The sequence below is a fragment of the Stegostoma tigrinum genome, chromosome 11, assembly GCF_030684315.1.
Source record: "Stegostoma tigrinum isolate sSteTig4 chromosome 11, sSteTig4.hap1, whole genome shotgun sequence".
Lineage (NCBI taxonomy): Eukaryota > Metazoa > Chordata > Chondrichthyes > Orectolobiformes > Stegostomatidae > Stegostoma > Stegostoma tigrinum.
In genome coordinates this window covers 13,919,485-13,933,628 of record NC_081364.1, presented here as the reverse complement: position 1 = coordinate 13,933,628, position 14,144 = coordinate 13,919,485, and the positions used below count along the sequence as shown (strand labels likewise).

Here is a 14,144-nt window from a genome sequence, read left to right as displayed (position 1 = left end):
CTGGAGATTCCAAGATAATAAAATGTGAGGCTGGATGAACACAGCAGGCCAAGCAGCATCTCAGGAGCACAAAAGCTGACGTTTCGGGCCTAGACCCTTCATCAGAGAGGGTCTAGGCCCGAAACGTCAGCTTTTGTGCTCCTGAGATGCTGCTTGGCCTGCTGTGTTCATCTCTGATGAAGGGTCTAGGCCCGAAACGTCAGCTTTTGTGCTCCTGAGATGCTGCTTGGCCTGCTGTGTTCATCCAGCCTCACATTTTATTATCTAACAGTTTTATTTTCCCTTGTTTTGCTTCTCGCCTACTATCTGAGGATTCTCTCTCAGACTTAAGTCAGGCAGACATCTCCCCCTTTTTTTTCTTGTTCGGGAAAACGTACAGCTCGAATATTCTTTACTCTTTTGGAGATTGAGTGATTCTGTAGTGCCCTCGCTTGTGCAGTCATTTGCCATTATGACAAGTCCTGCCCTTCGAGCAGGACCACTAGAGTATCAGACATTTGGGAAGTCCAACATCAATGTTCTTCTGTATTGGTCAGAAATGAACAGAATATCCCTTGGATGTTTTGACATGGGGACAGGCAGTCAAATGAAGTCAGCCTCACTTCCTCTATCTTACATAGAACATAGAAAAGTACAGCACAGTACAGGCCCTTCGGCCCACAATGTTGTGCCGTGGAATAATCCTAATCCAAAAATAAAATAACCTAACCTACATTCCCCTCAATTCACTGCTGTCCATGTGCATGTCCAGCAGTCGCTTAAATGTCACTAATGACTCCGCTTCCACGACTACCACTGGCAAAGTATTCCATGTGCTCACAACTCTCTGGGTGAGGAACCTCCCTCTGACGTCTCCTCTATACCTTCCTCCTAACACCTTAAAACTATGACCCCCTCGTGGCAGTCAATCCTGCCCTGGGGAAAAGTTTCTGGCTATCGACTCTATCCATGCCTCTCATTACCTTGTACACCTCGATCAGGTCACCTCTCTTCCTCCTTCTCTCCAGAGAGAAAAGTCTGAGCTCAGTCAACCTCTCCTCGTAAGACAAGCCCTCCAGTCCAGGCAGCATCCTGGTAAACCTCCTTTGCACCCTCTCCAAAGCCTCCACATCTTTCCTATAATAGGGCGACCAGAACTGGACACAATATTCCAAGTGTGGTCTCACCAGGGTTTTGTAGAGCTGCAGCATAACCTCGCGGCTCTTCAACTCGATCCCCCTGTTAATGAAAGCCAAAACACCATATGCTTTCTTAACAACCTTATTCACTTGGGTGGCAACTTTGAGGGAGCTATGCACTTGAACGCCACAGCACAGTAAAATTAAAAACTTTCAAAGATCCTAAAAATTGATCCCAACAGTTCCCAATCAGACATTTTTTAATAACTAGTCCCAGAATTTATGAATAGTTGATATTAGACACTAAGTTTTTAGAGCAAGAGATTTAACAATTTATGAACAAGTGTTGGGCGGCGTGGTTAGCACTGCTGCCTCACAGCACCAAGGTCCTGGGTTCGATTCTACCGTCAGGTGACTCTCTGTCTGTGTGGAGTTTGCACATTCTCTCCATGCCTGCATTGGTTTCCACCAGGCACTGCGACTTCCTCTCTCAGTCTGAAGATGTGCAGGTTAGGTGGATTGGCCATGAGAGATGTAGGGTTACAGGGATAGGGTAGTGGGGGTGGGTTGGAATGGGATGCTCTTCAGAGGATCGGATGTGGACTAGATGGGTGAATGGTCTGCTTCCACACTGTGGGGATTCTATGACAACAGCACAGTAACGTTACCAGAGCAAATTTAAACAACAAAGTAATCTAATTAGTGTCTATGGTCAAGCCCAATCTTCCTCAATTCTAACCCTCATTCTCCTACAAAGACAGACAGACAAACAGACACAATTAAGGGAAAAGTAAATGAGATGTAACTGGCTAGTTCATTTAGCAAACTCCACAATCTATATCGACAGTGGAAAGTAGGATTATGTCTTGCGCGGTTTCTGTTGAGGTTGTAGACTTGCTTGCTGAACCGGTGAGTTTGGTTGCAAATGCTTCATCATCCTGCGAGGTAACATTGTCAGTGTACCTCTGGTGAAGTATCGGTGTTCTGTCCTGCTTGTTATTTATGACTCCAGTTTGTTGGGGTGTTTGGTACCACTTCTGGTTCTGTTTCTCAATGGTTTGTACACAGGGTCTAACTCAATGTGTTTGTTGATGGAGTTCCGTTTCTGAATTCACTGATGCATTTAGATAGCAGGCTCGAGAGAAATTAATTCCTATAACTTAGATTCTATTCTCTGACCTTTCAATAAGTTGATAATGAGACAACAACGAGGGAGCAATCTTATTTCTGACCCACAACTTCTCGGGGCAAAATCCTTCTGACCCAAAATGCACTGCAAAAACCTATTCAAACTGTGGCCTCTCCTTGCCAGAATTGCCATCTCCCTATGAGATCCCAGTTAACATTCAACATCTGACTTCTGTTTGAACATAACATCTCTCTGGAGTTGAAGTGGCTACAGAGCACCTTTTAGCAACAAATAACCTGTGGTTAACTTTCAGGCCAGGCCTCACAAAGAAATAACAGCTTGTTTGTTCTCTATCGCTTAAAGAAACTGGTGCACACAGTCCAAAAGTCACCTTTAAGCTCTCAGCTGTCAGCCCCAAGCTCCAAAGCAAAAAATGATAAAATAAAGCATGAAAATAATGGAAAATCAGCGAGGGGCTCCAACAGAAGTAATAAGTTAGGCCCCTTTCCAAGAAACACCTGGCTATTCAGGTGAAAAGCATGAGTGAGTAAATGTAGAGCCCGAAGCAGTTCATGGTGAATTAACTACTTTTAATTTATTTTCCATGCAATCAGATCCCATAAATTTAAGAAAAAAATTCCTTCATGCGCTGTAGGTCTTGATGGCAAGGTCAGCATTATAGCCCATTCCTAATTACTCTTGAACTAAGTGGGTTGCTGGGCCATCTCTGGGGGCAGTTAAGAGCCAGCCACATTGCTGTGGGGCTGGAGCCACATCTAGGCCAGACCAGGTAAGGATGGCAGTTTCCTTCCCTAAAAGACATTAGTGAACCAGATGGTGTTGAGCTGGATGAACACTTTTTTCTGAAAAAGGGTCCAGACCTGAAATGTCAGCCTTCGTGCTCCTCTGTTGCTGTTTGGCCTGCTGTGTTCATCCAGCTCTACACCTTGTTTTCTCAGATTCTCCAGCATCGGCAGTTCCTACTGTCGGTGAACCAGATGGGTTTTTTTATAAGAATGGATGCTAGTTGTCATGGTCACCGTGACTGAGGCTCATTTTGCATTCTGGATTTATTTCCTGAATTTAAACTTCACCAGCTGCTGTAGTGCGATTTAAATCTGTGCTCCAAGAGCATTAAAATAAAAGCAAAACATCTAATGGAGTTTCAGCTCAGCACCTCAGTAGAATCATAGAATAAAAAATAAATCATATAATTTTAAAGTACAGAAAGTGGCCATTCAACCCATCGTGCCTATACTGGCTCCTGAAGGAGCTACCCAGCTAGCCCCATTCTCCAGCTCTACCTCCATAGCCTCTAAATTCATCCTGTCAAATATATATCCAGCTCTCTTTTGAAACCTCGTTGTATCAAAGTGAATTTAAACTCACAACTTGTTCAAAATTAAATTTAGCAAACCCCTCACTTTAATAGAGCATTAGATACTGTTACAAAGTTGTGTAGAGTGTGTGGTCCCTTTCAAGAGATAAAGTGCTTTTCTAAGCTTAGAGATTTATACAAGAATAAAATGTCTGTGTGTAGCTGAAGATGTACAGCCAGTTCTAAAGTGGAAACCTGTTTCCATTAGCTGTGTGATTGGAAACCTTAGTTTTGTTTTGATGTTTTGTCAATGAACTGGAATCAGCCAATTAATTTAAACAAAGCACATGGCAATTGAAAGCCAATTGTATTTAAATCTGATGGCTTTGACAACCTCAGACCAATGCCATTGAAAGAAAATTGATATGTCATCCAAGGTATATACGGAGAGGGTTTTTGAAAATCAGAATGCGAGCGAACTGACATCTGAGAAATAAGCACCTAGCTCTCTCAAGAAATTGGAAAGCTCTCTAAGAAAGCAACTTCCAATACAGCAAAGGTATCACCATGGCATTTTTAGCTTGGAGTCCTCATTGGAGAAATTGAAGAGAAAACATCCCAGATGTCCAAATCAGCAGAAGAAAGGTGTTTATGCCTTGAGATCAACAGAAGGCAGAGTGTTCCAGAAGGCACATTCTGTGTGAAGTTCGAGAAATTAAGTTTTAATTTATTATTGGGTTTATATAAGTGGGACTTATGTTTATTTGAACAACATTCCAGTAGAATTTAGTTCAGTTAGGGAATAGTTCGTACTTACGGGGGATTTATTCAGTTTGTTCGCAATTCCGTTAACTTGTTCATTTGTTAGGATTAAATAAATAAATTGTTTCTGTAATTTATAAACCACGGATCTGGGGTATTCGTTCTTTTAACCACTGTTTTCACAGATTACGAGGGACAAGGCAAGCTTCTCGAGGTGTTTCAGGTGTAATTATTAGAAGGGAATCTCTACTCCTGTCACATCAGATTGGGGGCTTTGGTTTGGTTTAATTGATGGAGGGGTTCCCCTCTTCCTAATAATACTTAAACTGAAGGAGTACATATTCCATGTTGAGTTGCAGAGAGGTACTGAGTTAAAGTTTCAGATCCATTAATGACTCCTGTGGAGTTTTCCCAACACTTTTTTTTTCTCTATTTTGTTTCCCCAGAGGATAAGCCTGGGATACAAATGCCGTGGTGGTACTGTCTCCCTCAGGGATGGTGCAGAAAGTTTATTTCAACAAGCAAACATCTTCCTTTCAAATGTATTTTGCAGTCAGATGAAGATTCATTTCTCCAAATATGCATAGAATTATGTTCTTCCTGTGTCTTATTTCAGATTTTTCTTGGCTGTTGCTTTGGATCCAAGGCAATCTAAATGTCTTGTGTATTTTTATTCTGTTTGCTAGCCCAGAGGTTGAAGCTCCTTACGTAGCTGAGGAAGAACAGGCGCGGCTGCTGGGATTGTATCAGTATTTGTACAGCCGGGTTCACAACTCTGCAAGGCCTCTGAAGTACATCTATTATGCGGGAGACCGGGAAAATTTATTGGCATGGGTAAGAAACCAGGCTCGGAACATTCTAGCACCTTGCATCAACGCAGCACCACCTTGCCAGTGTTTACGCTCCACACCAACCTCCTCCGAGCTTAAACTCAGCTCCCGGGTCGGGCTCTAAATTAGATCCTAGAATCATCAGGTTGAGGCCGGCACAGTGGCTCTGTGGTTAGCACTGCTGCCTCATAGCACCGTAGTGGGTTCGATTCCACCCTCAGGTGACTGTCTGTCTGTGTGGAGTTTGCACACTCTCCCCGTGTCTGCGTGGGTTTCCTCTGGGTGCTCAGGTTTCCTCCCACAGTCCAAGTATGTGCAGCTTAGGTAGATTGGCCATGGGAAGTAGCCTGTACTGTAGGGATTCTTTGATCGTCGGAAAGTAAGTGGCACCCCAGACCTCTTGGTGTCCCTCTCGACAACTTTCATTTAAACCAAATATAAACAGCTGAATTTACAATCATACAAATAACTCGATAAAATAGTCAGCGATTAACATGATGGGTCACCTGGAGTTTTGAAGGCACTACACAGGCCAAGAATGAGCCAGAAATGTGTGGTCAATACCCCTGACCTCTGGATGAGAGGTGACAGAAGAGCAAGCTTGGCAGTAAATCCCCTGAGTGCGAAATGTGGTTACAGCAAAGTAGTTCATTGCATTCCAATGTCCTTTAGGGAAGGAACCTGCCATCCTTACCTGTTCTGGCCTACAGGTGACTCCAGACCCACAGCAATGTGGTTGACTCTGAACTGCCGCCCGGGCAATTAGGGATGGGCAATAAATGCTGGCCCAGCCAGAGATGCCCACTACCCTTTGATTCGATTCATTATTGTCACATGGACACTGAAAAGTGAACCTCTCAATGAATTTTGATAAAGGAGGAGCCCGACTTTCCAACTAGCCCCCTGAGCAATGCACCCCTGTAATGTTACTGGAGAGGAACACACAGATCAGCCACTGGCATTGGTGAGTGAATATCAGTTGAAACCTGGATTTAGTTGCTGCATTGGATCTGTGTTGTATCTGTGTTGTAGTAAATAACGGTGTTATCAGGACCCAGGGAGGTGTGTTGTTGAGGTCAGGTATCAAGGGCATTACTCTGAATCTGGGTTAAAGGTTCTCCCACTTGCAACTGATGGGGTAACTATAATTGACTTCCCCCGTGCTTAGCCCAGTGCAGTACTTGATCTAAGGATGCTGCGTGGTTAACTGGAGAGGGAGTGAATTCTGAAGCCAATCCTTTATGGATCGACATTGTGTAAGGCAAGTCCAGAACTAGGCCGCACAGTTATAAAGTCAGGGGTCAGCCTTTCTGCGGCAGGGGACCCCTCGATGTCAGAAGGTGGTGGAGGTGGGGTTGTGGATTATGTCGAAGGGACAGCTAGATGGAGTCCTGTTGGGCAGGGGCAATCAAAGGCTATTGACGGCAGGTGGGAATATGGATTTCAAAACACTAACCAAACAACGGCGATCTTATTGAATGACAGAGCAGGCTTGAGGGGCCGAATGGCCTACGCTTGATTCTGCCCATGCTTGTGCCTGTGCTGGGATTACAGAAGGAGAACACTCATTAATGTCGTCGATGTGATGTGGCCAATGCTATTTCTATTAACTCGTGTTAAAGTAACACCAAGGTGCCTGGCCCTGTCGGTGTTTGAACCCCTCTTCTCCAAGAAGGCAGAGTTGGTGGAGAATCATGGAATTATTGCGTGCCAGAAGAGGCCATTTGGTCCAAAATGTCTGCACCCAGCCCCCTGAGCATGTTAACTCGGTGACAATCTGCTGCCTTTTCCCTGTGACCCTGCACACCATTCCTACTTAAATAATCATTCGATCGCCCCTTAACTGTCTTGATTGGACCTGCCACGCTTCCAGGCAGTGCATTTCAAAGCCCCCCACCCCCCCTCCCAAAGCCGAAATGTTTGTCAATGTTGATGTGAGTGAATGATGAGAGTTTCTCATTTCTTTCTTTCCCTAACCTCTGCCCTGCCTCTGTCTCACCTTTCAGGTGACAAGTGGATTTGAACTCTACATGTGCTCCTCTCCTTTGTCAACCAAAGCGACTGCAGTAGGTGCCATTAGCAAACTAATGAAGTGGATCAGGAAAGAAGAAGACAAGCTGTTCATCCTCAACCCTGTGACATACTGACGCAGGGTGTTGCGATGGAGTGATTCCCTCACTACTGACCAAAAACCCAAACTGACCGACCGACTGAACATGACACGGGGGACCTGGAAGGCTGCTGACCACTAATGTTTGTCTCACAGCTTTCTTTCCAAACAGATGAGGCGGTGAGATATAAGCCATTTATATTAGGAAAAAAAGAAACACTGCATCATTTGTAAGTACTGCGCACCAATTGGGTGTCACCACCGTTTTGGGTTTTATTTCCCCCATTCCTGCTCTCTTGCCCCCACCCCACAAACCCTGAATCTCTATCATCATAACTGGCCCTGTGCTATGCAGTTACACCTGGATGTTTGCTGGTCTCTAGGGACAAGAAACAATCTAACCCAGTACTCGTACAACATTGTTACAGCTCCACATTAGTCCTGGTGCTTCAGAGATTACCCCTGATAGTCAGCAAGGGGGCCCAGGGTTATCAGAAATCCTTACAACATCCTGCGCTGGCATGGTTTCCACCTTTTTTTAAACAAAAAAGAAACCTGCCGAAGCTGCCACAAAAACTGAGGTGAGCCTGGAGAAAAATCCTCATCGATCTTTCCGCAGACAAACCCAGAGATTGTGAGAGTGAGGCTGCGGATGGTGGAAACTGTGACTGTGGGGAGGATGCCACTTGGCCTCAAGCCCGTTCTATCAAAGATTTGTCTTTTAAGACGACAGCTGTTTTGTTTTAAAATAAACCTAAGTTTATCCTAATAACCGAAAACCTTTGCCTCCGCTGATCAGGGACTATTTGTAATTGTGTCGCATACCTTAAAGTGAACTTGTGTAAATTCCGATGTATAACAAATCGGGTATTAGAAAGGAATAATAAAACAAAAAGTCGAAGATGTGAGCATTCCTCAGACTGTTGCCACGTTTGGTGGAAAATATGTGATGAACGTGGGAGGGTTTCTGTGGATTAAAATCAATGAGAATCCAGGAAGTGGCCAGAAGGGTTTGTGACCCTTGCCTGGTGATTTGCATTCTGTGACTAGGCAATAAGAGGGAGGTCCACCTCAGTAAATAACACAGCTATGATTTTGTTCTGTCAGAACAACAACTTTCATTCCTTAAAAGGACTTTAATGTCACTGAAGATCCTTTACTGGAGCATTTTCAAATGCACTTTGACACCAGATCTCTCAATGCTCCAAATGAGTACATCCTACCAGGAAGACTGAGTGCAGAGAGGATCAGGGAGAGAATTCCAAAGCTCAGGCCTTTTGGTACCTGAGGGCACAGCCAGAAAATATGCAGCAAATGAAATGAAGTACCCAAGAGGCCAGCTTGGAGGAGTGTCAACTTCCTGGAGGGTTTCGGGCCTGCAGAATGAGGCTCCAGAGGGATTTGAGATAAAATGTGAGAGTTTCAATGTGTGTTGAGGTGTTTATGTTGCACTGATTATGTCATGGGCACTGAGCTGAACCTTGGATATTCAGTGAGATTTTCAGTTGCTTTTGCCAACACCCTCAGGACAGTGATGCCCAATGTTGGCTATCGTCCTGAGAGAACCTCAAACAAGTTGAATTGTCCTGGAAATGACGAACATCAGGAAGAGCCTAACACAGACTCCTAATGCTTAAGCTTTATAGCTTTCAAGTGTGAATGTGAATAGTCAACGAATTACTTTAATGGCAGCTCGGTCTCAGAAAATTGGCAGAATTGAGGGTGATGTGAGTTATTTTAGAATGTCATTCCATGTATCACTGACTCCTGGTGCTTTGCCTTCTGATGTATTTTTAAAAAAACCCCTCATGGTTGCAACTTGCTGGAAGAGCAGAGCAGTGTGAAAATAATGTGGTATTTAAAGTCAGCTGTAGACTTTGATCAGATTGACAAACTTTGGAGCCATACGGATATGCAAATTAAGGCCAGGAGTAGGCCATTCGGCCCACAATAACCTGCTCCACCATTGAGTAAGATTGTGGCCGATCTGACACTTGCACATTCATGGCCAGAACTGACAACATTTCACCCCCTTGCTTGTCAAGAATTGATCCACCTCTGACTTAAAGGTATTCAAAAACTGTGCTTCTGTCATCTTTTGGGGGGGGAAAACAAGTCCCAAGTACTCAAGGCCCTCTGTGAGGGGGAGAAAAAGGCCTCTCCTCAGCTCTTGTTTTGAATGGACAGCCCCTTACTTTTAAACAGCGATCCCTGGTTCTGGATTTTCTCACAAGAGGAAACCTCTCCTCGTTCACTGTCTGCTAAGACCCCTCAAAATCTTTAACAACGGAAACAGAAACTGCTGGAGAAACACAGCAAGTCAGGCAGCATCTCTGGAGAAGGATGTTTGTCTGTTTTGAGCCCTGTATGATGCTTATTTTAGAGCTTGTATATTCCCTCTCTGCCTCTCTTACTCTCTGTGTCTTTCTCTGTCTGTCTGTTATTCTTGCAGTCTGTCTCGTTCTGTGTCTCTCGCTCTCTCGCTCTCGCGCGCTCGCTCTCTCTCCGTCTTGCTCTTCCTTCGTCACAAAAATAGGTGTTTCTTAACAAAATTAGTTCCAGAAAAGACACCTGGAGGTAGAGGGAGGAATGTGGGAATATAAAAAGTGAAAAGACTTTTAAAGAATGCACCAGATCATAATGACACAGGCTATCAGTATGTGCATAGGTGTGTTTGAGGGAGAATGTGTGTCTGTGTGTGTGTGTGAGAGAGAGAGAGAGAGAGAAAAAGAGAGAAATAAAAGTAGAAAGGGATTTTCCGACACACTGATAATTCTGTCGAGTGAGTTTTTCAGGTTGTAAACAGCCTGATGTTTTCATACACAGCAAATGCTGTCATTTGAAACAGATGATATTATTTCTTACTAACAACTTACACAATCCAGAGAACATTTGTAAATGGCTTCCAGCTGCAGCACACCTTTGGACTTTGGATGATTAAATAAAGAGTTGCTTTGTCACCTCACCTCACCTGATTCTGACAATCTAAACATAATATGTTGGATTCGGTAGATAGTTATTTCTTTTCCTTTCACATAAGCTTGATGACTAACTAGGAAATAGTGAGACACCAATTTAGCATTCTTTATTGATTGAGACACTGATATAACTAATTACATGGCATGTCTGGGAGATTGGTTTTGAGAATTGCTCAGTGGGGCGCTGTTATCATGTCATGTTGAGATGGTGGACACCTTGACTGCTCATACTAGTTTCATGGTGACTGGGTAAAACTCCCTGGGGATGCTCATTATGTTCAGTGTTAATTATATCTTTCTAATGTGACATTACACTGCAAATACATTCCAGCCATGTGTTTGGTACATAGATACATTTGCTGTAAATGCCTCTACATGAAACAACATTACTGCTCCCTGCCCTCAGCGCGAATGTATGAAACCTAGACTCACTTTATTTGTCTTTCTGTTAGTGACCATGGCAATCTGATGTACTGTTTATTCGCCAAAATATCTTATTTCAGTGCTTAAATGAGTCAGCTGTTCATCTCTTAAGCATTGGTCTTACACCCTATTTTATTATATATATATATATATATATGTGTGTGTGTGTGTGACACTATTTGTGTGTATCTACATCTAGGTTTATATGTGTGTATTTGTGGAAGACACGTGTGTGTGTGTGTGTGTGTGTGTGTGTGTGTGTGGGTGGGTGTGTGTGGTGTGTGTTTGTGTTTTGAACGGTTCCTGTTTTCCTAATACAATATGTTAAACTGGGCCCATTGCACCCTCTCTCTGTTCCTGCTTTTGCCTTTCATTGTTAGTGCTTTTCCGAAGATAAACTGTAAAGACTTTGACAATGGAAGCTCTCAGATCTGAAACGTGGACTCGATTTCTGTCTCCGCAGCTGCTGCCAGACCTGCTGAGTATTTCTAGCTTTTATTTTTTTCGCTCCTTGCTTTGCTCTGTGTCACTTTGTTGCAACAGGGAGTGCTATTTTGTGCAGAAATTGCATCGAGTTTGGGACTGTGATCAGATTACTACCTGTGACGCGGTATGGCCAAAACTGTTGTTACATTATAAAGGCTTGGTTAGCTTTATCAAACGCAAAGTAGGCACAAGGCCAGAATCTCCTCTTGTCAAGGGGAGTCTTGTTGGTAGCCGAGAGGCTGTGCTGCTACCATGCAAAACGTTCCCTTCCAGGCACCGAGTGTAGAGGTGAAAGCTTACCCCAACATTAAACACTGCACACATACAAACTGCAGGTGGAGTGTGGCAGGCTCGGCACTATTAGGTTGCATGTTGAGATTTGACACCCTTGCAGTTTGACAATAAAATATTCCACATGTGCACACGCACAGCTCTAGGCGGCTGTGGTGGTAGGGCAGAGATTTGGGTGGCACAGTGGCTTAGTGGTTAGCACTGCTCACGGTCCAGGGCTCAATCCCACCCTCGGGTGGCTGTCTGTGCGCAGTTTGCACATTCTCCCTGTGTTTGCGTGTGTTCCCCCGGGGTGCTCCAGTTTTCTTACACGGACAAAGGTATGCAGGTAAGGGGGATTGGCCATGGTAAATTGCCCACAACATTCAGGGATGTGCAGGTTAGGTGGATTGGCTGTGGAGAATGCAGGGCTAGAGGGACAGGGTGGGGGCTGGGTCTCTATGCGATGCTCTTTGGAAGGTTGGCGTGTACTTGATGGGCTGAATAGCCTGCTTCCACACTGTAGGGATTCTATGATTTATCAGAATGGTTCCTGGGATGAGGGATTAGCATGGAGAAACTGGAGATGTTCCCTGTTGAAGTAAAGGAGATTAATGGAAGCATGCTTGGCTTGGGCAAGTTTAGATTCATGACCAAAATAAATGCTGTACCCATTAACTGATGGGGATATAAACTGACATAAACTGATTCTGAAAGCTTGGACAAAAGATGGAGAAGAAGAATTTTCTTTTTAATGCAATGAACTGGAATGACCTGGAACTTGCTGCCCATGAGGTAGATGGAAGGGGCGATAGTTAATAATGTCCATGGAAACGTAGATGGGAAATAAACTTAAAGGGCCAAGAGGCATTGACTGGAGGAATGAGAACGCCATTGATGACCAACATGGGCTCGATGGTCCAAATTGGCCTCTTCCTTTGACTTTATGATTCTGTAAAGTTTAACCACTGCAATAAGAGGCTTCTCGGCCTGAGCATGTATCATTCTCATTCTGAGGGTCTATCATGGACAGAATAAATAGTGAAATGGACAGCTTTCTGCACAACCATACTTTTCAGCCAACAGTCAAAGAAAGAACATACAAATGTCAAATTAGGAGCAGAATTAGGCCATTCAGCCCCTCAAGCTTACCCTGCCATTCATTAAGATCATGGCTGATCTGTTTGTGTTTTGAATTCCACTTTCTTATCTACCCTTTGAGACCAGATTTAAACACCTAGCTGTGGAGTGTTCTGGTAGCTGTTTCTACTGCAGGACCTTAGCAAGGCTTCCATTGTTTCTCTGACCAAATCATGCTCTTCAAATGGATGTATTACTGGACCTCTGTTAGAACACCCCAGCCTCTCTCGGGCAATCTTTGATATTAACACCGCTGAGTATAGCCTCGGCAAGCTTGTTTGTTAACACAAGCCTGGACTCCAATCAGGGACTGGGATATAGATGTGGAATCCCAATTCTCTTTTTGAAGGATCTACTGGGGCTTTTGAGCTCATTAACCAGCAAAAGGCATCACTTGTCACTGGCACATAGTAATATCTTTACCTGCTGATTACTTGTCAAAAAAATACCCACCACTTCTCAACAATTGGAATGGGTGGGAGGAACCAAAAATTCTCCATGTTGTGTGCAGTGGACTGTGGATAAACCTTTGTCAGACCCATTGTTAAAATGAATTGTAGCAATCTTGTTCTTTTTGCTTAGGGCATGCAATGGTTATCTATTATTTCTCAAATGCTTTCGCAGAGAGAGAGAGAGATCATTCTCCTAGATTTATCTTGGTGCTGCAAGGCTGGAGTTTGAGGAGGCGGACCTGAATTCTCCTGAATGTAATATAATGGTTAATGTAAATCTGATCTGTGTCTGGAGATAGTGCTCCAGTTTCACAGCTCCCTTCTGTTCCCTGGTGTGCTTAACTAGCCTTACAATGTCATTGTCAAGGCTGCCACCTCTGAATCGATAAATCAATGAAGGCCTACCTGCAGCATTTAACACTGTTTGTGAGGCACTACATTCTTAACTGAAAATTAAAAATTTGTTGGTGCCACATTAACTTTCAATTACAATTGTTGAGGATTCGGTAGTAGATTACTCCTCAGGGAGAGTGACTGGCTGAGTTAAAGGACCAGAATCTTACTCACATTATTAATGTTGTATTAATATACATGTAATAATTATACATGTGTTTTCTAGAGTCTTAATTCATCTAAAATGTTACAAGAACTGGAAGGAATTTAATATTGTTTGCATTGTGTCTGTCTAGAGGAAGACTGGAGAATTGCTCTCTCTAGTGGAAATAGGGGACATGATGAAATGCCAATGCACTGTAATTAAGGAAGATGCAAATATGTTTATTGTTTGGTTTGAATTTTTACAATTACTATTTCAATTAAGTATGTGAAAATGATTTGTACGCTAATTAAACAATTGCAAGAAATAAATAAATTGTGAGATTTGGGGTTTTTTGTCACATATTTAAAAAGAAACACAAGTTTAACTGTTTTAAACTCTTTTGATAAGGGAAATCAAAGGGTGATTATGGACCAGGATTTGGAATAATAAGGAGCACCCCCTGTCTGCCTCACTCTGTCTAAGCACCCTGTGATCAGTATGTCCTTGCCTACTATGATTTGCCTGTACTGCTTGCAAACAAAGCTTTTCACTGTACTTCGGTACATGTGACTGCAATAAATCAAAAGGCT

At 43.4% G+C, this 14,144-nt stretch overlaps 1 protein-coding gene across 1 annotated transcript in view; it reads left to right on the top strand.

Annotated features, from left to right (window-relative positions):
- mon1a (MON1 secretory trafficking family member A) overlaps positions 1-13,888 on the top strand; it is a 39,936-nt gene extending 26,048 nt beyond the window's left edge. The window contains exons 5-6 of the mRNA XM_048547671.2: positions 5,014-5,161; positions 7,164-13,888. Of these exons, the coding sequence (XP_048403628.1) occupies positions 5,014-5,161; positions 7,164-7,304 (289 nt within the window). The 3' untranslated portion in view covers positions 7,305-13,888. The remainder of the gene's footprint in view (positions 1-5,013; positions 5,162-7,163) is intronic.
- Positions 13,889-14,144: the final 256 nt, after the last annotated feature.